The 26,121-nt window shown below is 42.2% G+C and overlaps 1 protein-coding gene and 2 gene segments (V, D, J or C); all 3 read left to right on the plus strand.

Annotated features, from left to right (window-relative positions):
• LOC103118610 (immunoglobulin lambda variable 8-61-like) overlaps window positions 1-26,121 on the plus strand; it is a 583,882-nt gene that overhangs the window by 238,287 nt on the left and 319,474 nt on the right.
• The window catches only part of LOC103118591 (immunoglobulin lambda-1 light chain-like), a 397,547-nt gene that overhangs the window by 46,853 nt on the left and 324,573 nt on the right, over window positions 1-26,121 (plus strand).
• Window positions 10,632-26,121, plus strand: part of LOC103118563 (immunoglobulin lambda-1 light chain-like) — a 350,334-nt gene continuing 334,844 nt past the window's right edge. The window contains exons 1-2 of one of the 2 annotated variants that reach the window (XM_060193317.1): window positions 10,632-10,709; window positions 10,876-11,166. In XM_060193317.1, the coding sequence (XP_060049300.1) occupies window positions 10,667-10,709; window positions 10,876-11,166 (334 nt within the window). In that variant the 5' untranslated portion in view covers window positions 10,632-10,666. The remainder of the gene's footprint in view (window positions 10,710-10,875; window positions 11,167-26,121) is intronic. The other variant, XM_060193318.1, reaches the window with a different exon arrangement.

A 26,121-nucleotide genomic window follows, 5' to 3' on the forward strand; every position in this document is an offset into this window, starting at 1 on the left:
CAAGAATCTTGAACCCACTGTAGTTGAAGTCGGGGTTTCAATGGAATTTAGGATGTCTGTGTTAGGATGATAGTAGTTTAAGCATCTCCAGCTGTTCCAGATTCTGTCTGTGTGTAAGGGTGAGTCCATGTTCCTAGGACTGACTAGGACATGCATTCTGGCACAGCAGCAAAAGGAATGGGGAGGGAGACACAGACGTGGAAAGTGTATTCTCTTCTCTGTATCTCAGCTCTATGTATATTTTTTTTCTTTATTTTTGGATAGAGACAGAGAAATGAGAAGTACAGGGGAGATAGAGAGGAAGAGAGAAAGAGAGGCACTGGCACCATTACTTCAACACTCATGAAGCTTCCCCAATGCCCAGGGAGACTGGAGGCTTGAACCTAGGTCCTTGTGCATTGTGACATGTATGCTCTATCAGGCGCACCAACACCTGCCCTTTCCCGCCTGCATACCTTCCTACCCCCTAGTATTTAATCTACTTCAAATGCGCGCGCGCACACACACACACACACACACACACACACACACACACACACACACTTGGCAATACATTTGCATGTACATGGGACAACCGTATTGACCAAGAAATGTTGGCTTTTAAAGAGCAAGGATGGGCATTATTTTCAAAACTATTCCTAATCACATTATCTTTGCACTTCAGAAACTGAACTATCAGATGGGAAGAACAGGATCTGCCTATCCTGGGTGATCCCAAAGTAGATAGGAAGGGAAGAGTGGTCTGACTTGTGTTTTAGGTGTGAAGAGGGGGCAGTAAGGAACAGGATGAGAGATGGACAGCAGGTCTGCTATTACCTCTGTCACTTAAGTTGACTAGAGTCACAAGGTCACACAACAAACTCTCCACTTATTGTAAAGGGTTGTTCTGAACCTAAATTTCTTCCCAAAAAGGATTCTCCCAGACTCTTCTAGTGGGTGATCTATAAACACTCACACTATAGGAAAGGGGAGTCAGAAGGATATAGAGAAATTCATCAAATTCCACATGAATTTCACACTTACATGCCAACTGGTATTCTGACACTTATAACTTGGAATAAAATGACTCACTAGACTCAGATGGACAGGCAGCCCAACAAACTGTAGAAACAATGACATGAGGGGCCAGGTGGTGGCACACCTGGTTGAGCACACATGCTATTCTGCGCAAGAACCCAGGGTTCAAGTCCCCAGTCCTCACCTGCAGGGGGAATGCTTTGCAAGTGGTAAAGCAATGCTGCAGGTGTCTCTCTTTCTTGCTCCCACTCTACTACCCCCCTCTTGATTTCTGGCTGTCTCTACCAATAAATAAGTAAAGATAATAAAAATACATATTTAAAAAAGAAACAATGACATGAAAAGAAAGTGATATAAATATTATTCCCTGTCTTCTGAGAGGAACCAACCAGCATAAGGGAGCTTCTCCAACAAATTCTAGGTCAGAAATAGATAGAATGACCAATACAGGCCATGAATTCTCAGAACCAGTGTTATATGAGACCAGGTACTCACAATAGTTTATTGTCAGCTTCTGTTATATGAGAGGAGCAGATGTTGTGGAGGACAAGTCCCCCTCTACAAAGATTTCAACTCATGTACTTGCTTACACAGATGGATAGACAATCTTGAGAGCTAGAATTAAAGTTTACATAAAAAAATATTTATTGCTGTGTCCTTAGGAGGGTCTTGAGATTGGACACCCTGTGGTGTCATTGTCACAGCTGAGGAGTCTCTAAAACGATCCAAGAGCAAATCCAAGAGCAACTCCTCTCTCCATTTCTCTCTGTCCTATCCAACAATGAACGACATCAACAATAACGATAATAACCACAACAAGGCTACAACAACAAGGGCAACAAAGGGGGAAAAATGACCTCCAGGAGCAGTGGATTCATGGTCCAGGCACTGAGCCCCAGCAATAACCCTGGAGGCAAAAAAATAAATAAATAAATAAAAAGAAAGGAAATAAATAATACTATGAGTAACAATATTAAAATGAGTTAAGTCCATGTTGACTTTAATTAAGTCCACATTGGGTTTCAATGACAGAAACATCTCAATTTAACTGCTCTTATTGTGTAAAAGTGGCATTAGGTATGGTTCCTAGGTATTAAAGAAACCTGAGTTCTTCTAAAGTATCAGCAGGGATGGAAGGGTTAGGTGGTGCACACTTGGTTAAATGCACATAGTATGAAGCTCAAGGATCCCGCTTCGAGCCCCTGGCTCCCCACCTGTAGGAGTATTGTTTCACAAGTGGTAAAGCAGGTCTGCAGGTGTCTATCTTTCTCTCCCTGCTCTGTCTTCCCTCACCTCTCAATTTATCTATCTCTTGTTGAAAAAAAAGAGAAAAAAAAATGGCCACAGGAGCAGTGAATTCGTAGTACAGGCACTGAGCCCCAGCGATAACCCCGGAGGCAAACTAAATAGTTAGCAGTCATCCTCAACTCTTTGCAAATGAATGTTGTGTGTCCTGCACCCTAATTTCTTCTACAAAACTAAACACCAGGATAGGATGTTTCAATCCTTGAACATGTGTCTCAGAGCTGCCCTGGCCCTGTCTCCCTGCCAAGCATATGTGACATCTATGGGCAGATCTGAACTGAGCATCTGGAAGAGAGGCTGAAATTGGAGACTCAGAAGGACCAGTACTGGAGATAAGTGTCAGGGTTCAGTCCATCAATCTGATGCGGTTTCAGAGATGCCAACCTGCAGGGCCAGACTCATAAAATGGCACCCAGACACTATGAGAATATTGGCCACAGTGAGCACGTTACTTGGGCAATGCAGGTACTCTCACTGTCAGTGTCCCATAGTGGTAAATTATTGGGTCATGGACATGTCCAGAGATGTCCTGAATTCCCTTGTCTGCTCTTCCCTTCCCTCCTGTAGTCCAACCCTTACCTGAGGCTACCTTTGATCAGAATCATGTTAAGAGTGCCAGTGAACACTTGGATCCCTGCTCTTGGATGAAGCTTCTTTTAGGATACCCTTCCCAGACATCTGGATCTAGTAATAGGGGTACATATAGCTTGGAAAGGAAGAGAAATGGGACTTTAAAAAAGGACAATTATATACAAATATAGACAGATAGTTGTAGAAATAATAATTAACCTATATCTGCAACCTGAGGAAAGCTACTGTAGCTTACAATAGAGGGATTGGGGGTTTAGAACTCTGTCGGTGGGAATGATACGGAATTATACCCTTGTGGACATGTAATCTTGTAAAGTAATGTTGAATCGCTAACAAAAAACAAAAAAGGATACCCTCTCCAGACTGAAGTGGAATCTCACCTCATATACCATCCAGTCCCTGGGGCTCACTCTCTATTGATGTACCTAGGCCCTGAAGCCCTCACAGAAACACTAGGTCCTAAAGTTGGTGTCTCATTCTAAAATGGTCTTTGGTGCCTTCCACATGTCTCCATTACAGTGATGAAAAAAAAATTAATCAAGGAATTAACAATGACAACCACGAGCTCTTATGAACCAGATGCCACAGAAAAATGAAATACCTATCTGTCAATTGAAACAAAGTCAGTCCAAGTCAGACACATGGAAGAGTAAGCATGGGAAAATACCAAGAGATGATTGTGATCAAGAATCCTGGAGACTCAGCTGGATTTCTTTCTTTCCCTTCGTCCTTTCTTTCTTTCTTTCTTTCTTTCTTTCTTTCTTTCTTTCTTTCTTTCTTTCTTTCTTTCTTTCTTATATGCTTCTGCTTTTTATTACAACTACTACATTTTCTTTTTAATTAATTAATTAATTATGCCTCCAAGGCTATTGCTGGGGATTGGTGCCTGCACTACAAATCCACTTCTCCTGGAGTCTATTTTTTTTCCTTTTGTTGCCACTGTTGCTTGTCCTTATTGTGGTTATTGAAAAGGAAAGAGGCATGCTGGGAACTTCTTTAGCTACCATTGCTATGGTCTTAGCTGGTGGGGAATTAGCAATACCCTGAGGGGATAATATGGTGGGGGAGACCTTTAGTCATTTATAAGACAAAGCAGAAGATTGGTATGTGGGTAAAGGGACTGGCCATACTAGCATAGGGTGGTTTATGGGCCCTCCCTAACTCAACCACATCTGCACAATTTCCCAACAGTTATTACCATTATTGTTATTGCTGTCATTGTTGTTGGATAGGACAGAGAGAAATTGAGAGAGGACAGGAAGACGGAGAGGGGGAGAGAAAGATAGACATCTGCAGATGTGTTTCACTGTCTGTGACGTCACCCCCCCCCCCCCCGCCCGCAGGTGGGGAGCTGGAGGCTCGAACCAGGATCCTTATACCGGTCCTTGCGCTTAACCCAATGCACTACCACCTGGCCCTTTCATTTATTTATTTTCATGAGAGACACACATGAAAGGGGAGAGAGACCAGAGCACTGCTTAGCTCTGGCTTAATGAAGGTGCTGGGGACTGAACCTGAGACCTTGAAGTCTCAGCCATGAAAGTCTCTTTGCATAACCATTATGCTGTCTCCCCAGCCCTCAGTTGAGTTTCTCATGTGATGATAAGATGGAGAAGATGAGAGAGCCCACTGTGTTCTTCCTCAGAACCTGGCCATCTACACAGCTGATGTGTGTGACTCACATTCAGTGAGGAGCTCAAAGGAGGTTATATTTGCATAAAAACCAAATGCTCTCCACCCCAAAGTCACCTTAGAAGGGAATAAGAGAGTCCTGAGAAAGTTCAAAGTGCTGTTAGGCCTTAGGAGTTAAAGCTCTGGAGTGTCTCCAACATGGCTTGGACCCTTGTTCTACTCTTTCTCTTCAATCTCTTCAAAGGTACTGCCTTCCAAGTCCACTGAGCTGAACCCCCAAAACTAAGCTCAGCCCAGACACAACCTCAGTTATGAGGGTTCTGAGAATGAATCCCTTGACCTTAGACTGACCTTTCCTGTCTTTTCATTTCAGGCTTTATGACCTCCTATCAACTGACTCAGCCTTCCTCAGTGTCAGTGACCCTCAGGCAGACAGACACTATCACCTGCTCTAGAGATTCACTGGGTTCAAAAGAACAGTCATTGGTACCAGAAGGAACCAGAACAGGCCCCTAGGCAGATCATTTCTAAGTATAGTGAGTGGCCTTCTGGGATCCCTGGTTGATTTTCTGGCTCCTGTTCTGGGAATGTGGCTACCCTGATCATCAGTGGGGCTCAAGTTGAGGATGAGGCTGATTATTACTGTCAGACATGGGACAGTAGCAATAATATCCCCCAGTGACACAGGCAGATAGGAAAGTGAGACACAAACCCCTTCCCTGTCTGGTTTATACTTTCCTGTAATCCCAGGAGGACTGTAGGCACGGCTGTGAGAAGGTCTGACCTAGCTCCCAGACCTGAATACCACTGGGTTTTCTCCTCCCAGCTCTGCAGGCAAGCTCCATAGAAAAAGCAGAAGATTTGAAATTTGACTAATAGTAGCAAGCCACTTGGAGCTTAGATGAGAATTAATGAGATGGGTGAGAGGAATACAAAAGAAGACATTTGTGTAGTGGTAGGTTTCCTTGACTTTTTATATGGAGGGTTTGAGTTAACTTTTTTCTACTTGTTCTTTCTTAGCTGTTCCCAAGAATTGCCAAGGTAATCCGGTACACTCTGCAACCCTGGCTCTGTGGCTGCCTGGGATTCTGAAGGAGAGAAGTCAGTGGTGTCACCTAGACCTTTCTCTAGTCTGACACAACCTCTGCTGGGAATCTCTGTCTTCTTTCTGTGAAGTGGACCATAAACCAGAAGAAGACATTCTCTGCAGATAATAAACTTGCCTCTGAAGACACAGCCAAGAACTAAAAACTACAGTGTGTGAAGTTTATGTGTGTGTGATGAAATTTATGGTAGATTAGACCTACAAATGAGAAGGTAGTAGATTGGATAGCACAGTAATAAAAACTGTTGCATATGACATCCAATTAAAAATAATAGTCAGGTTGGGAGCAGATAGTATAATGGTTATGCAAAGAAACTCTCATGCCTGAGGCTCCAAAGTCCCAGGTTCAATCCCCTGTACCACCATAAGCTAGAGCTGAAAAAAAAAACACCAAAAAACGAGGAGCATGAATTTCATGTTGTAAAATCAATTAAAAATAATAATAGTCCAGGAAAAAGATAAGGAGTTGAAGCAAGATGTTTATTCTTCTGTAAAATGCAGAGTAACTAACAATAGCAGTCAAACCCTTCTCCTTTGTTTAGGCCTGACTCAGAACTGTCTTCTCCACTTTTGGGCTGGACTTCAGAACTCACAATCTTTCTGTTGTTTAAATAAGGAAAGGAAGAGAATCTGAGCATCTCTACTGGAGGGTTAGCAAGCACTGCAAGTAAATATCATCTGAACCTAAAGAATACAGAACCACTGTGCACAGGCAGCTATGGATGATAACAATTTATCAAGATGTAACATAAAAAATACAACAATAAACAATTGTTATATTTGTGTTCATTTGAAGAGAAGACCTAACCATCTATTATAGAGACCATTTCTCATGAAACTCAGTTAGAAAAATGACTTAAAAGGTCATGTAGTAGTAGATAGCATAATGGTTATGCAAAGAGACAATTATACCTGAGTCTCTGAAGTCCCAGGTTCAGTCCTCCACACTACGATAAGCCAGAGCTGATCAGTGCTGTGGTTGGCACACCTGGTTGAGCACACATGTTATAATGCCAAGGATTGGGGTTTGAGTCCTCGGTCCCCACTTGCAGGGGGAAGGCTTTGCAAGTGATGAAGCAGTCTGCAGGTATATCTCTTTCTCTCTCCTTTTCTATATCCCCTTCCCTCTTGGTTTCTGGCTTTCTCTAGCCAATAAATAAAGATAAAATTTTTAAAAAGTTAAAGAGATAACCAAAACATTTTTAAGTTATAAAGTAATGTCTTAAGGCCTAAATATTTTATAATTGGAGATATTATAGAAAAAGAAATCTAGGACAAGATTGCTTCTAGAAAAACAATTAAATCACACCAAAGCAAAGAACTCTGGGAGAAGGAATGGGAGGGGGTTGAGAGAGCATTGGGGTCCTGGTGCATGACGGTGGAAAATGACTTAAGTTAGGGGGAAAAGTGCTTCGCAAGCACTTAGCATTAGGAGGTAAGAAACTATACCCATGTGTCAGCAACTGTTCTGTAAACTATTATCCCCTCTAAAAATAATTTGGAAAAAAAATAAAGAAAAATGCTATTTAAAGAAATAATGGGGTCTGGTGGTAGCGCAGTGGGTTAAGAGCATTCATGAACAGTAGTTCAGGGAAGTGTTTACGCTCTGGATGAGGTGGTTGCTATAAGACTTGCAAGTTACAGGTACTAACTGAGCCTCAGTTATAAGTATGGTGGATCTGTGTTCTTAGTGCAGGTCTGGACTACTCGATGTTATCTCAGCTCTCACAGACCTTGGGTCTTTAGAGTAAAGGAGGAGGAGGGGATTATTTGACTTCCAACATGAAGACCCCAATTCTCATCTGCTATATTCTTAAATTCTTCCTAGCTTTTTCCAAAATGGAGATCCCAAATATCATCTGCTCTATTCTTATCTTAGGTTCCTGATTATTAAACAATTTGCTCTGCTTTTTTTTAAAAAATATTTTTTAAAATATTTATTTATTTATTTCCTTTTGTTGCCCTTGTTGTTTTATTGTTGTAGATATTATTGGTGTTGTTGCTGTTGGATAGGACAGAGAAGAATGGAGAGAGGAGGAAAAGACGGGGGGGGGGGGAGAGAAAGATAGACACCTGCAGACTTGCTTCACCTCTTGTGAAGGGACTCCCCTGCAGGTGGGGAGCCCGGGGCTCGAACCGGGATCCTTCCTCCAGTCCTTGCCCTTTGCACCATATAAGCTTAACCCACTGCGCTACTGCCTGACTCCCAGCGTGCTCTGCTTTATATCTTAATGCTTTTCAGCCACCAAGTTGCAGTTGCAACCATGATGCCAACCTGATTTCCCGGGGCAGATGGTCTCAACAATATGTTCTGGAACCCCACCTCCCCAGACCCCTGCCCCACTAGGGAAAGACATAAATAGGGTGGGAGTATGGATTGACCATACTCCATACTCCACTGGACATGCCAACGCCCATGTCCAGTGGAGAAGCAATTACAGAAGCCAGACCTTCCACCTTCTGTACCCCTTGATGATCCTGGCTCCATACTCCCAGAGGGGTAAAGAATAGGAAAGCTTTCAATGGAGGAGGAATTGTGTGGAATTGTATCCCTCTTATCTAACAGACTTGATCATAATAATAATAATAATAAAAGGTAGAAACAAATACCTTTCTTTTAGTCTCCTGGGTCCCCCAAAGCCTTTAGTTTAAATAGTTAGCATACTAAAGGAGGGCATCTGCTCAAATCAACGGGGTTTGCAGTCAACAATATTTATATACCTTTCTCATATTTGGAGCTACTCTCTTTCCAGACCCAGCTTTCTGGTCCTTTTTCCAGCCATGATATCATTTCCTCAGACAATAATTTGGATCCACCTGCATATCAGATTGCAGGCTCAGGTAAAAAACAAAAACAAAAAACTAGTGTAGCCACAGGTCCTTTGGAATATAACTAAAACATGCCTTCTAGCTATCTACAGAAGAGAGACCGCACCCCCCCCCCCCCCAATTCTTCATCTGCACTACTCCAGCCTTTAAGTTCATGATTAGTCAACAACTTGTTTGGCTTTATATGTTAACTCTCTTTTCAGCCACCAGGTTCCAGATGCTAGCATGATGCCAACCAGACTTCCCTGGACAGACAACCCCACCAATGTGTCCTGGAGCTCAGATTCCCCAGAGCCCCACCCCACTAGGGAAAGACAGAGGCAGGCTGGGAGTTTGGATCAACCTGTCAATGCCCATGTTCAGTGGGGAAGCAATTACAGAAGCCAGACCTTCCACCTTCTGCATCCCACAATGACCTTGGGTCCACACTCCCAGAGGGTTAAAGAATAGGAAAGCTATCAAGGGAGGGGATGGGATATGGAGTTCTGGTGGTGGGAATTGTGTGGAGTTGTACCCCTCTTATCCTATGGTTTTGTCAATATTTCCTTTTTATAAATAAAAACTAAAAAAACAAAGGGCACCTGCAACTTTCTGAGGGCTATTTATAACATATTCATTCTGTTCCTTGATGTACGAGTTTCCTGAGGGTTCTCAAGGGAAATGCAGAATCTTCCTGCCTAGTTTAATTGTCCATCATCAGATAAAGGACTGTAATTTGAGGCATGGTAATTGTCAGGGCACAAAGAGGTTTTTTTAATGGGAGGTTAATAGTATATACTACCATGGGGTAGATCGCATAATTGTTATGCAAACAGACTCTCATGGCTGAGGCTCCAAATTCCCCCACACTACCATAAGCCAGAGCTGATTAGTGCTCTGGTTAAAAAAAAAATGCAGTAAATACAGTTGTTGGTTCCTGTGTAAAATTTACCTGCTTTCTGCAAAAACACTCTTACCTCTAGCCTGGGTCCTGCCCCATCATGCACCAGGACCTGAAAGCCTCCTTTCCCCTGAGAGTCCTATACTTTGGTTCAATAAACCAAACCCCATCTAAATTCTGCTTCTTCCCTTTCTTTTCTTCAACTTCTGGCTATGAGAAAGGATTTTAACTCAGGCTTGGAGCTCAGAGTCCATCACACACATCAGTATTTACTCATTTACTCTGAAAATAGCATTTGACTTCATGTTGTTGGTTTTCTTATTTAGTATAGTAGAGGTACTACTGGGTAATTTGGAATGTCTGATGAGGGTGTACATATAATACTTGCAAAGGGTCTTGGTAACTATTTCTCCTTGCCCTTATTATTTATGTTCAATTAATTACTTTTGTAAATATTTAATCTTTTTTATTGTTGTAGTTATTATTGTTATCATTGATGTTGTTGTTGGATAGAACAGAGAGAAATGGAGAGAGGAGGGGACGACAGAGGGGGAGAGAAAGACAGACACCTGCAGACCTGCTTCACCGCCTGTGAAGTGACTCCCCTGCAGGTGGGGAGTCGGGGGCTCAAACTGGGATCCTTATGCCAGTTCTTGCACTTTGTGCCATGTGCACTTAACCCGCTGCACTACCGCCCAACTCCCATAAAAATTTCATCAATGTTGTTTGCTCCTCCAACATGTATACTTTCATCAGCTATGTGTGTGTGTGATTATGTACCCTTTTTTCTGTCTACTGAATAACTTAAGTAAATTTAATTCTTTTTATATTTTATTAATTAAATTAAATTAATTTATTTATTAGACACAGACAGAAACTGAGAGGTAAGGGAAGACAGAGAGAAAGAGACACCTGCAGTATTGCTTCATCACTATTCCCATAGCTCCCACTCCAAGGGCCTCCCTGTGTAATCTTATCATTCACTGAAGAGAATGACAAGGTGTCTCCCCATACCCAGAGGAGAGACCCAGAACATTGAGATATGCTTAAATTTGCTGTGGACAAAAACAAGCAAGAAAAAAAAAAACCCTTTTTCATACAGATATGAATCAATGAGTGATACCCATGATTAGCCGTCATTGACACAATCCTAACTTCATCTGAGTGACTGGAAATCTCAGAGCCAAACACAAAACAAAGTCAGAAGAAGAAAGGAAGTGGATTTGCATTCACCAGTGGATAAGAGACTCCCTGAGCACCACTCCCCTGATGTGGAGTCACAGTCAGATTTTTGGGGCAGCACCACCATGGCTTGGATCACACTCCTTTCTCTCCTCACTCTCTTCACAGGTGCTGTCCCCAAACTCCATCTCCCTCCCAAGACTCAGCCAAGTGGAAATCGAGGAACAACCTTGCTATGACCTTCAGATCAGCACAGAGGATCCTGCAGGAGTGTCCTCTGAATATGAGATCCTCATCCCCCTATTCACCACTCCTCTCCTCTCCTTTCTTATAGGTTCTGTGACTTCTAACCTGATTCAGCCATCAACTATGTCTGTGGCCTTGGGACAGGCAGTCAAGATCACCTGCCAGGGAGTGCGTAGTTATACTCATTGGTACCAGCAGAAGCCAGGCCAGGCCCCTGTGATTATCATCTATGATAACAGTGACCGACCCTCAGGGATCCCTGACCGGTTTGCAGGCTCCAAATCAGGGAGCACAGCCACCCTGACCATCAGTGGGGCCCAGGCTGAGGATGAGGCCGACTACCACTGTCAGTCATATGATAGCAATCATGATAGTCACAGTAACACAGATGGTTGGGGAAGTGAGACAAAAACCTCTTCCCAATCTGATTCACACTCACAGCTCTAGGTCTGTAGACACAGTGTTGAGCAGGTGCAGCCTAACTCCCAGACCTGAGATCCCCAGACTTCCTCTCCACACAAGGTGTACACGGAGACACCAGGGGTTGATAAGGGAGTTGAGGCCAGGATTCATACTGTTTTCTTGGTAAGGTATTCTTTTTGGGAAACAATATATGAGCAGTTATAACCGTCATTTTCTCAGTGAATGAATCTTTACAAAATTTTGAGTTAATCAGAGTAAAAAATCTATTGGAATGTTTGCCAGGCTAGCGTCGCCGGAGAGAGGGAGAGAGATGACCCAGGAACTAAGTTTGTGGCGGTAGCAATACAAGTCTTTATTCTTGCAGGAGCCCCAGAGTCGGGTGTGAGTGCAGCAGGTTAAGCCAGGTGGAGCTAAAATCACAATGGCCAGCTTCTGCATCCGGTTTTGGCCAGCTTCTGCATCCGGGTTTGCATACCTGACCTCCTCTAGGTCAGGATGTGGAAGAGAAAGAAACCAGAAACAGAAGTGGCTTTTATAGGATAAAACCAAAAGTGGCAGGTTGGAAACAGAAATGGCTAGGAAAGGGGGTGGAGAAAGGAAAAAGGCATGCTGGGAAGGTAGGACTTCCTTAGCAATTGTTGCAATGGTTTTAACTGGTGGGATTAATGTTACCCTGCAGGCAAGGCAGGTCTTAAGGTAGAAAGAAGATAGATCAAAGGAATGGGTAGGGATCTTTCAGGCAAAACAATGATTATGTAAATAGGCCATACTTTCAGCAATGCAGCAGAATGGAGCAGTTGGGGGGCTGGCTTAATGCTCAGCAAATCTTTAGCAATGAGTAGATGCTTTAAGAAGAGCTTCCTCCCTAGGTATAGTGTAGAGAAATAGAAGCAAGGAGAAGGACTTATTTGGTCTTACAGAGTAAGTGGTTGCCTTTGTTAGACATGCATACTTGACTGTGCAAGCTTTTTTTTCCTTCTTAAGATTTTATTTATTTATTTATTTATTTATTTATTTATTGGTATTATCTTTACTTATTTATTGGATAGAGACAGACAGAAATTGAAAGGGAAGGGTGTGATAGAGAGGGAGAGAGACAGAGAGACACCTGCAATGCTGATTCACCACTGGCAATGCTTTCCCCCTGCAGGTGGGGACTGGGGTCTCCAACCTGGGACATTGGACATTGTAACATGTGCACTCAATCAGGTGTGCCACCACTGACCCCCCAGATTTATTTTATTTATTACATACTAGGGAGTTTCACAGGAGACAAAGAGAGGAAGAAGGAGGAGGAAGAGGAAAGGAAGGAAGGAAGAGGAGGACTAGGAAGAGGAAGGAAGTGGAGGAACAGTGGGAGCAAAGAGGAAGAAGAGGAAGTATATGGAGAAAAGAAGGAGAAGAAAAAGAGGAAGGGGAGTCAGCCGGTAGTGGAGCGAGTTAAGCACAGGTGGTGCAAAGTGCAAGAACTGGTGGCATAAGGATCCTGGTTCCAGCCCCCGGCTGCCCACCTGCAAGGGGGTCACTTTACAAGCGATGAAGCAGGTCTGCAGGTGTCTGTCTTTCTCTCCCCCTCTCTGTCTTCCCCTCCTCTCTTCGTTTCTCTCTGTCCTATCCAACAATGACGATGACATCAGTAACAACAACAATAATAACTATAACAATAAAACAACAAAGGCAGCAAAAGGGAATAAATAAATAAATAAATATAAAAAAAAGAAGAAGAGGAAAGGAAAGGAAAGGAAAGGAAAGGAAAGGAAAGGAAAGGAAAGGAAAGGAAAGAAAAGGAAAGGAAAGGAAAGGGAAGGAGAAGCCAGAGTACCACTCTGGTACATGCACTTGAAAGTCCTATACTCAGCAGTTGGGTCATTCCCTAGTGACTGTTTGTGGCTTGTTTCAATTTCCAGGTTTCAGTTTCTTAAGCTTGAGACTTTACAGGATTTAATTTGGATTTGATGACTTAGGTCCTATGGCACAAAAGTCTTTATAGTCTAAGGAATTCCTTTTAAAATCCACTGTGTCAAAGGTCCTCAATATCCACTTAATAGTAACTGAGCCCACCCTGGCCAGTTCTACTGGACACATCCCCACAACCCACAACTGCCTATCCAGCTGTTTTCCTGAGTTCACAACTATCAGTGAAAGCCTGAAATTTTGAATAAAAAAATGGGAAAAAATTGCAACAGATATGGGAGTCAGGTGGTGGTGAAGTGGGTTAAGTGCACATGGCACAAAGCGCAAGGACAGGCTTAAGGATCCTGGTTCGAGCTCCCGGCTCCCCACCTGCAGGGGAGTCGCTTCACAGGGAGTGAAGCAGGTCTGCAGGTGTCTGTCTTTCTCTCCTCTCTGTCTTCCCCTCCTCTCTCCACTTCTCTCTGTCCTATCCAACAACAATGACATCAATTACCACAACAATGTTAAACAACAAGGGCAACAAAAGGGAAAAATAAATAAATGAATAAATATAAAAAAAGAAAAGAAAGAAAATATTTTTAAAAATTGCAACAGATATACTATGGTGTTACTTGAGTTCCTCTCATGTTTGACATGCTCACTGCCCACCTACTGCTGGGAGAATGGAGGCAAACTAGTGAGAGTACCGTTTTTTTAAAAAAATTTTAATTATATTTATTTATTGGATAGAGACAGCCAGAAATTAAGAGGGAAGGGGTTGATAGAGAGGGAGAGAGACATAGAGACACCTGCAGCCCCACTTCACCACTCATAAAGCTTTCCCCCTGCAGGTGGGGACCGGCGGCTCAAACCCAGATCCTTGTGCATTGTAATACATGCGCTTAGCCCAGGTGCACCACCACCCGGCCCCTGTGAGAGTACTGTTAATTATAGAAGAAATCGACAATAGACAATAATAAAGGTTGTGTGTATGGGCCTTTAAGAAATCTCACCCTCTGGGGCTGGGTGGTGGTGTAGCTAGTTAGGTGTTCAAGCCCCTGGTCCCCACCTGCAGGGGGAAAGCTTCATGAGTGGTGAAGCAGAGCTGCAAGTGTCTCTTGGTCTCTCTCCCTCTCTGTGTTCCCCTCCCCTCTCAATTTCTATCTCTATACAATAATACATAAATTAATTAATTAAAAAAGAAATTGAGAGGGAAGTGTGTGTGGGGGGGTGGGCTATGGCATTACTTCACTGTTCAAGAAGCTTTGTCTTATAGGTGAGGACAAAGACTGGAGTCTTGAAACAGAGTCGTTGCTCATGGTAATGTGTGCATTCTACCTGGTACACCCAACTGGATTCTGTAAGAATGCATTTTACGGAGTCAGATGGTAGCACAGTGGGTTAAGCGCACGTGGCACAAAGCACAAGGACAGGCATAAGGATCCCAGTTCGAGCCCCTGGCTCCCCACCTGCAGGGGAGTCACTTCATAGGCGGTGAAGCAGGTCTGCAGGTGTCTATCTTTCTCTCCCCCTCTCTGTCTTCCCCTCTTCTCTCCATTACTCTCTATCTTATCCAGCAACTATGACATCAATAACAACAATAAAACAACAAGGGTGACAAAAGGGAATAAATAAATATTAAAAAATAAAATAATGCATTTTAAAGAAATGAAAGACAGCTATTAGATGATCTCACTCATATGTGGAATCTAGAGAACTGATACTCATAAACTTGCAGAAAAGAAAAAAAAAAACCAAAGCAATCAAATAAAAAACCAGAAGCAAACTGTTTCTAAGACTTGTGAAACTATGGTGGTTATCTTTGGAAAGTAGAAAGGTGGGGGACACAGAACTTTGGTGGTAGGTGTGGTGTGGAACTAGGCACTGTAATCTTACCATCCTATAACCCACTATTAATCACAAATCAAAAAATGAAAAAAAAAAGCATTTTAACAGTATACACATTTCAGGTGTGCATCATTGAATATCAACATGCATCTATACTACAGTAAGTTTATCAGGAAGTCCAGCAACTATTAAGTGCCCTGAAGTCATCTATGTTCATTAGAAAGTTGTGTAATGTGAGCACATTCGGAGCACTCCAGGGGGCATTGTGGGTTCTACTTTCAGAGCCTTAATTAAGCCAAGTCTCCTGGGGTGTGCTCTTGGGCAAAGGGTTTATTTCTGTTCCCTTTGAAAACACCTCTACAGTTGAATCCACTCCCACACTGAAACCCACACCTGCTTCTCCATCTCTGCACAGATTCTGCACGATGAGTTTTTTCTTCCCAGTGCACACATAAATCCTAACACAATGATATGAGCTAGTAGAGTACAGAAATGTTTCAGAGGGCTGCTCCTGTGACCAGGGGAGTACTTGCACTCTTCTAAAACTGCACTCAGGAATGACACAGGTCCAACAAGACAAAATATAGGTAAACAATGAAAGATTTTTTTTTCCCCCACAAGGATTGTGGGCCTTGGTGCCTGTACAAATCTCTATTGTTCTTGAAAGACATTTCTTTTTTTATGGAAAGCGAGAAATAGAGAAACAGAAAGATACAGAGAGAAGGAGAGATACCCATAGCATTATTCCACTGCTCGTGAGTGAATCTTCCCCCTGCAGGATTCTTGAACCTGGGTCTTTCCACATGGTTACAAGTAAAGTGTAATGGGTGGGTGAGTCACCAGGTGCCCCCGGAACTGTGTTTATTAAAGAGAAAGTGAAGTAAAGCACATAAACTTGGTTGTTCTGAAGTTTTCTTAAACATGAGGGCGTTACAGTCTTAGGTTTTGGTTAGTTTCTCTAGGCTGGCTACTAAGGCTTTAAAGGCTGGTTTTCTAACACACTCCTTTTGAAATTAATTTAACAAGCAAGAAAGACTTTGGTTTCCATGAAGTCTACATACTCCTTGGGCAATAGCCTTAACATAATTCCTAGAATACTAACCCACTTGTGGCATTCTGGGGGTATTGGGATTCTGAGTTAATAAAATCTGGAAGTGGATACTATGCATATACCTAGGCCATGTGTTCAACCCCCATCATATTTTAGAGTGATATTTTGGTTTCTTTTTCTTTCTCACAAAAAATTATAAATAAATATTGATTCACTATTAATTTTAATATAAAATTTTGGGAGTGTGTTTACACACACACACACACAGAGAGAGAGAGAGAGAGAGAGGACTCACCTCACATTCCACTAAAGTCTTAATGTCATTAAAACATACATCTTTTTCTACATATCCCTCCTCTGTTTCTTGATGAGAGAGTTGCTGTTGGGTGATTTTGAATGTCAGCTCAAGTGTGCTCATATAATAATCACCAAGAGTCTTGGTATCTATTTAAATCTCAAAAGTCCTCATTGGGTTAAACTAAGTATACATGTAAGTGGACGTTTATACTGAGGCACCAGGGACCTAGTTTGGGGACTCTTCTCATAATTCAGTCCCTTTGGCCATGCTAAAGTAAAATGATCATGACAGAATCTCCTTTTGAAGGCACTTCTATGAGTCGACACCCACACCAAAACTCACACCTGACCCTTCTTCTTAACTCAAGAAATTATCAGCATGTGTCCATTGGGCTCAGGGCCCATATTAGACTACAGCCTATATATTGGGCATTGGAGCCACGTGTGCTTTTTGAGTTATGTAAGAATGGAAAAGACAAGAGCTTGGAGGGGCCAGTGCAGCCAGGCAGCCTCAGGGTAGAGCACCTGGAAATCCCTTCCACCATTGACTGGGGTTTCTTCTAACTCTTGCTACTCTTTTTCTTCATAGGTCAAAGTCTTCCAAGCATCCAGTGGTGTGGTTACCTACACTAGTAGTCCTAAGGGAATCCTACACTGAGATCAGTGAAAGAGGTCAGAGTGAAGTCCAGTATTGAACCCGTGTACTTGTGAGAGTGTCTGTTTCAGAACAACATGGGGCAGTTTTATAGCCTTGGGAGTACAGGGCGTCTTGAGTCTTTCAAGTCCTTACCCTAACAATGAAAACATTAGACAATAGCCACTGTCAGTTTTCCACAAGAAGGTGTATTATGAACTGTGATCAGAGGGCCAGTGACATCTCACACTTGGATAGTGTGCTGCTTTGCCATGTGTGCAACCCAGGTTCGATCCAGGCTCCCACATCATTGAAGGAAGCTTTGGTGCTGTGGTCTGTCACCCTCTTTCTATCTCTATCTCTCTGCCTCTCCATCTCTATCAAAAGCAAATGAAGAAAACAGAAACAAATGTGGTCAGAGTTCATAAAGAAAACAAGGCAGCAATAATGAGAGAGTACAGAATGCTTTCAAGAAGTGGGCAGTCTCTGAAGAAATAAAATGCCTCACATGCCTGCAGTCTCAGGTTTTGTTGTTGTCTTTATTCCTTTCACTCCCTTGTCTGTGATTAGCCAGTTCTTGTCTGTGTGAACTGACTTGATCTCTTGTGATTGGTTAGTCTAGTAGGTAAAGAGGATTCATGGTTCTTAGGTGAAAAGACATGAGCAGTCATAAATTCCCAAGTGATCTTATGTCATCTGGATGCATATAATCTCAGGTTCCTGTTTCCCCTTCTCATATTTTCATTCTAATTGGTTGGGCTTTTTCAGCTGTGCTAGATTGTGAATCATGTCCAAAGATGACTTCACCAGTGTCCACAGGACCTTAATTTTTTGAAAAGTTTATTCATTTACTGAATAGAGATGGAGGGACACTGAGATGGAAAAGGCAGATAGAGAGGGTGAAAGAGAGACACCTACAGCACTGCTTCACCAGTTGTGAAGCTTCCTCTCTGCAGTTGAACCCAGGTCCTTTTTTATGAAGGGAAATCTGTTTTAATTTCCATTCAAATCTGCACTGTGAAGCCAGCATCAATTAACTGAGATGTAGTCTTTTCTTCCCGGGAGCGTCAACTTTGTATACACTCTGTATACAAAATGAGTGAGGACAGGGAAGCCATGAGCTAGGAATAAATAAATCAGAGAGATGTTGAAGGCTCAAAACTCTTCCCACTTCTCATAACTCTTCCCTGCCTAAGAACCATTGCTCTTTCTAATAAAAAAGCTTATAGTGGGTCTAAATGAACGCCCGTTGTAACACCAAATGGTAAGACCCTGGGAGGGGGTGGTGATTTGAACTCCAAAGTTTGTCTTTCTTTTTCCAGACTGGCTTTAACTTCTGAAGTTAAGGTCAACAGCTTATCTATCTACCTCTGACGATTCCCTTCCAATAGGCTATAGAAAACTATCCAAACTCATTTCACTTGGGGGTTCAACTTCCATCATTTGAGACCCAACTTGAATCTCAGTTTAAGTATCACATAACAGTTTAAGACTGGGGTCAGTCTTTGCCCTGTACTTGATCTAGATTCGAACCCTATCTGCACCACACTGGAGGAAAGTTAAATGTTGTGTTATCATCTCTCTCCCAATCTCCCCTGGCCCCCCTCTTTCCCCTATCTGAAAGTTAGCCCAGAAGAATGGATTCCTTGTGATAATAAAAATGAATAAATAAAAACATTAAGACAGGGAAATTGTGTGGAAAACTTGTGCTGGAGGTCCCACAATATAAGTTTTCATGTTACTTCATCATCTTCCTTCCTTTCTTTCTTTCTTTCTTTCTTTCTTTCTTTCTTTCTTTCTTTCTTTCTTTCTTTTCTCTCTCTCTCTCTCTCTTTCTTTCTTTCTTCTTATTTTTTAACCAGAGCATTGCTCAGCTCTGGCTTATGATGTTGTGGAGGACTGAACCTAGGACTTTGGAGCCTCAGGCATGAGAGTTTCTTTGCATAACCATTATGCTATTTATCCTTACCCACTTCATTTGTTATTAAACCTGCTGTCTAACAGTTCGGAGTGTCCTGCCTCTTTCTTCTCCCTCCATCCATGCACAGAGGCTGCTTTCATTTTACCTCTGGGAAGCTCCTGAGGTGTCTACCCCACACTCATCCTTCTAGACCAGTAAAGGGTTGCTTTGATCAAGGATCTGCAGAGACTTTCTCCTGACAAAAGACTTTCCTCTTGTGCCTCTAGTGGGGTCTTTCCTCCAGTGATTACATTTGAGGAAAGGGAGTTTTGAGAAAGATAAAGAAATATATCAAAAATGTGAAAGCCCATGTCCAGTGGAGAAGCAATTACAGAAGCCAGACCTCTGACCTTTTGTACCCCTTAGAGATCTTTGGTCCATACTCCCAGAAAGATAAAGAATAGGGAACCTTCCAATGAAGGGGATGGGATATGGCACACTGATGGTGGGAATTGTATGGATTGTACCATTTTTATCCCATAATCTTGTTGATCATTATTAAATCGTGAATAATAAATTTAATAAAAGAAGTTGAAAAATAAGAAGACACAAAGCAGAACTTGGACCGGAGTTGGTATATTTCACCAAAGTAAAGGACTCTAGGGTGGGGGTTCAGGTCCTGGAACATGATGGCAGAGGACCTAGAAGGGGTTGAGTTATTATGTGGAGAACTGAGAACTGTTATATATGTACAAACTACTGTATTTTATTTTTTGTTACTGTATTTTATTATTGACTGTAAACCATTAACCCCCCAGTAAGAAGTGGAGAAAAATAAATAAAATAAAGTGAAAAAAATACATCAAACCTCACATTAAATCACACACATCCATGCCCACCTGGTTCTTTTTATTGTTTTCTTTTTTATTATCTTTACTTAGTGGGTAGAGACAACCAGAAATAGAGAGGGAAGGGAATAATAGGAAAGGAGAGAGAAAGAGAAACATTTGCCACACTGCTTCACCACTCGCAAAGCTTTCTCTCTGCAGGTGGGGACCCAGAGACTTGAACCTGGGTTCCTGTGATTTGTAACATGTGACACCTCATTGATTAGTGATCATTGTTGTAGTCTGACTTAATCTCAGCTACTTTCAGTTGAGCAGTCAAATACTCTGCAAGGTCAAAAGAAAAAAAAAAAGGAAGTAGATTTGCATTCAACAGAAGATAAGAGAGATCCTAAAAGCCATTCTGTTGCTGTGTATTCACAGGAAGATCCTTAGGGGTCTCCACCATGGCCTGGACTTGTCTCTTCCCTCTTCTCTTCTGCACAGGTGCTTCCCCCCACCCCTTCCCCACAAAATTTACACCACCTAAGAGCAGTTTGAACCTAACCTTCAATTATCTCAGCACAGGGAACCCTACAGGGATGTGAACTCTACGAATGAGACCCTCACCCTCATCCTCGCATCTTTTCTCCTTTCTTGTAGGTTTTGTGACCTCTTCTAACCTGATTCAGCCATCTTCATTGTCTGTGGCCTTAGGGCAGACAGCCAAGCTCACCTGCCAGGGACTGAGTAATTCTGCTCAGTGGTACCAACAGAAGCCAGGCCAGGCCCCAGTGCAAGTCATGTATGGTAGTAGTAACAGACCGTCAGGGATCCCTGATCGTTTCTCTGGCTCCAGATCAGGGAGCACAGCCACCCTGACCATCAGTGGAGCCCAGGCTGATGATGAGGCTGACTACTACTGTCAACAGTGGGACACCGGTGCTCAAACTCACAGTGACACAGGCAGATGGGGAAGTGTGACAAAAGCCCCTTTACTGCCTGGGTCACACTCTCCTGCAACCTGAGAACTGTAGACATAGCAATGATCTGGTCTGTCTCAGGTCCCAGAACTAGGATATTCTCCTCTCAGCCCTGACGACCCTGCACAGGGGTATGAAGAAGGGATGGGGGTGGCAGGGCCAGGGTTCCTGGTATTTTCTGGGTCAGGATTTCAGTTGGATAACAGCAAATTTTAGTCTCTTAACTTGGGGAATCACACAATTGAGCCACAGAGATATTGAAACCTGACAGTGTAAGGTATTCATTTTTAAATTTCCTTGTGACAATGGACCTGAATGTAGCGATGAATGTATCCTCCTTAGGCCACTGTTTAGGATTCATCCCCACAACCACTCATCAGCTGTTTTTCTGAGGTTCTAGGCTCCAGTGAAAACCTAGCCTTCTGAATAGAATGAATTATAAGTTGTACTCAGACACAGTGTGTTGTCACCTAGGACTTCACAGGTTTGACATGTTCAGTGCCCACTCACCTCTGAAGGAACTGAGGTAGAACAGCTAGAGATATGGAGAATATATGAAGGTCATGCCAGTATAGAAAAAGAAATTTTTTAAGATTTTATTTTATTATATTTATTCCCTTTTGTTACCCTTGTTGTTTTATTGTTGTAGTTATTATTGATGTGGTTGGTGTTGGATAACACAGAAAGAAATGGAGAGAGGAGGGAAGACAGAGAGGAGGAGAGAAAGATAGACAGACCTACAGACCTGCTTCATTGCTTGTGAAGCAACTCCCTTGCAGGTGGGGAGCCGGGGGCTCGAAATGGGATCCTTACGCCAGTCCTGGCGCTTTGTACGACATGTGCTCAACCCGCTGCGCTACCGCCCAACTCCCAGAAAAAAAGAAATTTTACTGACCTCAATAAAGGTTATGTATATGGCTCTTTAAGAGACCCCACCTCCTCATCAGACCAATCACCTCCCATCTAAAATCTCTGCTCTAAGTAGTGAGACAGGTGATGGCAAGAGCCAAGAAGCTAACAAGAAACTCCATTAAGAAAGTCCATAGTGGTTCACCTCATAAACATCCTGTTTTCAAACTTTCTCTAGACACAAGCAAAGGGGAACAGAAAACAATTGCATTTGCAAAGCAGAAAAACTTAATAATTGTTGAGTCTCCAACAAGTGTCATATCCTCTGTAACAGGGCTACTATGCTAATGTTGGCAGCCGGAGGGGAGAACTTCAAAGGAAATCAAAATGTCTCAGATTCTCTGCAAACCCACCTGACACAGGAGCCTGGAACTGTTTCTTCCTAAAAGAAGCTGTGGACTCACTAATCTGTACTATTATCTTTTATACATCTCTCTAATCAACTCTTCGTGCCTCCCAGGTTTCAAGACTGAATAATGCTATTCCAGGAGAGGGAAATCAATAGTTCTCTCACTGGGAAGTACACTGCCTAAGGATAATTTCTTCCTCAAACTTGTATCATCTTTCTGAGTGACTCAAGTTCAATTGTTTTTGATTTAGAGATTGTCAATTCTTTTATTGCTCGGTATTGATGAAAGCCAGACTGGGTACAGATAGCAAACATTTAGCTAATTAGTCAAGTCAACTATCATTTACTGTGCTACTTATAAAAGCAGTTAGTTTTCTTCAATCTGTAACCAGCTAGCTGAGATTTCTCTTCATCAAGTTGTAATGAGAATAACCACCTCCCCAGACAATAACTTGGGTCCACCTGCATATCAGATGGCAGGCTCAGGCAAAAGCTAGTAAAGTCATGGGCTCCTTGGAATATACCTACTAACTTTTTTCCAAAACAGAGACCCAAATCTTCATCTGCAATATTCTTGCCTTTCGGTTCATGATCAGTCAACAATCTGTTCTGTTTTGTATCTTAACTCTTTTTCAGTCAACAGGTTCCAGATGCTACCATGATGCCCACTGGACCTTCCTAGGCTGACGACCCCACCAGTGTGTCCTGGAGTCCTGCCTTCCCCAGAGCCCTGCCCCACTAGGCTGGGAGTATGGATTGACCTGCCAACACCCGTGTTCAGTGGAAAAGCAATTACAGAAGCCAGACCTTCCACCTTCTGCACCCCACAATGATCCTGGGTCCATACTCACAGAGGGATAAAGAATAGGAAGGCTTTCAAGGGAGGGGATGGGATAGGGAGTTCTGGTGGTGGGAACTGTGTGGAATTGAACCCCTCTTAACCTATGGTCTTGTCAATATTTTCACTTTATAAATAAAAATTATTAAAAGAATTACCACACATGAAATATAAAGAATATATTTTGTGGAAGGACAAAACTGAAGAAAAATACTTTAGGATACCCTAATAAGGAGCTGCAATTTCCTCAGTTGTCAGGTGGATTTAAATAGCATTGTAAATTCCTTTTTAAAAAAAATATTTATTTATTCCCTTTTGCTGCCCTTGTTGTTTTATTGTTGTCGTTGTTGGATAGGACAGAGAGAAATGGAAAGAGGAAGGGAAGACAGAGAGGAGGAGAGAAAGATGGACACCTGAAGACCTGCTTCACCGCTTGTGAAGCGACTCCCCTGCAGGTGGGGAGCCAGGGGTTCGAACCAGGATCCTTAAGCTGGTCTTTGCCCTTGGCACCACCTGCGCTTAACCCACCCGCTGTGCCACTTCCTGACTCCCCATGTAAATTTCTTTTAACAACTCTTACCCACCTAGCTCAATAATATAAGTACTTGGGACTGTGGGGGGACCATTTAATGCTTATGCAAAAGACTTTCAAGCCTGAGACTCTCATCCCAGCTTCAATTCATAGCACCACCACAAGCCAGAGATAAGCAGTACTCTGGAATTTTTCTTTTTTATTTTCTTTTTTATTTTTCTCTCCACATCTTCCTCTCATTAAAATAGTAGCAAAATATTCTTAAAAAATAAGTACGTCACATAGGATTTAAAATTTACTTGGAGGCTGAGAATATCTAGTAGTCTAGCTCCACAGAGGTGTTTGTTGCCTGCAAATATAAATGAGTCTTTGTGTTTGGAGAAAAACGCCTGTGAGAAGAATCTTCCTAAGTACTTCCTCTGAACGAGTTTCCTATCTGGGTCCCCTGTGGTCTCATGCTGATGCTGACATCACCACTGTGTGATCATCTGTATAAATAGATATATTAATAAAAGCAATCCCCTGTGTAACCTACTCGTCTAGCTAGCATTCCTGGAATAAATGAATACTTCAGTGTGGATTAAAAATTTTCTGTAAAAAAACTAACCTATTACCACTTGGTATAGATCCTTGATAAGCATATGGACTGCCCCAGAGGGTAACTTAAAACTTAAAGTAACTTTGCATTTTAACAGAAAACAAGGTGATATCATTGAAAATAAATGGGTCTATACTACAATAATTTTACTACTAAAATTTAGCACCTATTAAATACTTACAGTCATATGAGTCAACTCACAAAGTGCGTGTGATGGCATTCAGCCTGAGGACTCTTGGAGGCACCGTGGATTAAGATTTCAGGACCCTAAACCTTTAAAAACCACTGGGTTTGGCACCAAAAGTAAAAAGCACCAAAGTAAAAAGCCCTGGGTTGAAGGTGAGGGTGGATGTTCAGCTTCACGAGTCAGGGGTGGGGTGGGTGGGAGGGTTGGGCAGTGGGGGATGGGATGGGACACATTCTTTTGATGGTGGGAATGGTGTTTATGTACACCCCTATTAATTTGTAGTCATATAAATCACTATTTAATTAATATGAGAGGGGAAAATTGATTGAATGTCTCAAACTTTTTAAAGCATAGACTAAGTCTTTTTAATACATAGGCTGAGTCTTTGATGTGTTGACTCTCTTAAAAGCTTAGACCAGGGAGAACAGAAGCAACTGGTGGCACAGCTATATACAAATAATGTCAAAGGACATAAATTATGGTGATGTTGTGTATGATACAGCAAATACTAACAAAGGGATATTTCAAAGTTAACCCAACTGCCAAATAATGTGATTATAGCAATGACTATCTATTGCCTTCTTAAGCCTTAATATAGGTACTTCAGAGTCTATATTTCCCCCAGTCCTGGAACCTATAGAGTGGGGCTCACTTTCCTGCATGCTTCTCTCACCTCATACCAAATGATATTGCATCCGCTGATCCCAACCTAATCAACACAAGGAGTACCACCTCAGCATGCTTCACTTCAGATTGTGTCCAGAGGTGTCAGGCATGGATTGTCAACCCTTCAGCCTCTTTACTCGGGTGAGATCTTTCCTTTCATAAGATTCTCTAATTCCATTCCTGGTGGTTTACTTCCTAACAAAGTCCCCAAACCTAGATATAGACCAGGCCCCGTGAGATAGAGCATATATACACACGTATCCATAAATTAGGGCAAAATATATACCTGAAAGCAAAAGTACACAATAGTCTGCAGTGAGTCAGTATAAAGTTCATAATGAAATAGCCATCTTTCTGGAAATATGTAGAAAATCAGAAAATTAATGATATTTTTACTTGTAGTATCCTTGAAATATATAAAATTTCATTCTCAAGGACATATATCATTTGGTAGATAGGAATTAAAACCAGAAGAAGAAGAAGAAGAAGAAGAAGAAGAAGAAGAAGAAGAAGAAGAAGAAGAAGAAGAAGAAGAAGAAGGAGAAGGAGAAGGAGAAGGAGAAGGAGAAGGAGAAGGAGAAGGAGAAGGAGAAGAAGGAGAAGAAGAGACTTTCAGATGTATAATTGTAAGTGTACTTGTCAAAATAAATAAATAAATCCAAACTGAATATTTCATGAAAAACAGAATAGAATTTCTATTTGTGTCTCCCTCGTCTCTCTACAATTTTATAATTTGAGATTTTTTTCAATGACAGGACTCCCCTCTAAGAGCTGTCACTTGAAAGCAAAAACATGAACCAGATTCATCTAACATCCAAAATCACTGTTCTCCACATCAATTGAATAAAAGATTATTTTCATGGTGATTAGTAAGTGTTGTGTGAGGGAGGGAAGGCAGCAGGCTTGGCTTGGATTATGGAGACAGAGCTCTGGATCTCCACCATGCTGTGGGCCCTCACCTGCTCCCCCTCTTCATTCTCAGATACTGTTCACTGGTATATCCAGTGCTGCACACTTCACCAACAGATGCAGCGCAAGACCTTGCAACCAAAGAGTCTTCCCACACGAGTTTTCCAGTTCTACCCTGTGCACAACTGCCTGACATACTAAGGATAGCCTGAAGCATCTCTTTAGTAATCTAAGAATGACAGTGGCACAGCATTGAGATTGGAGACTCAAAACCCAGCATCCTCACATTTCCTCTTTCCTGCCCAGGTCAATACTGCCCCTGAATAATCCATGGTCTGAGTCAAGGATCCTTAGGTTCACTCATGAACTTTCCCACTTCTCTTTCTCTGGAACTGAGTGTCTCTGGGCCTAATATATAGACAGTGAGGCTAGTTTAGAAATTCCCTACTGCACACTGAGAAGGGTGAACACAATAGTTAAACACAATAGTTTA

The sequence above is a fragment of the Erinaceus europaeus genome, chromosome 6 (assembly GCF_950295315.1).
Source record: "Erinaceus europaeus chromosome 6, mEriEur2.1, whole genome shotgun sequence".
NCBI lineage: Eukaryota > Metazoa > Chordata > Mammalia > Eulipotyphla > Erinaceidae > Erinaceus > Erinaceus europaeus.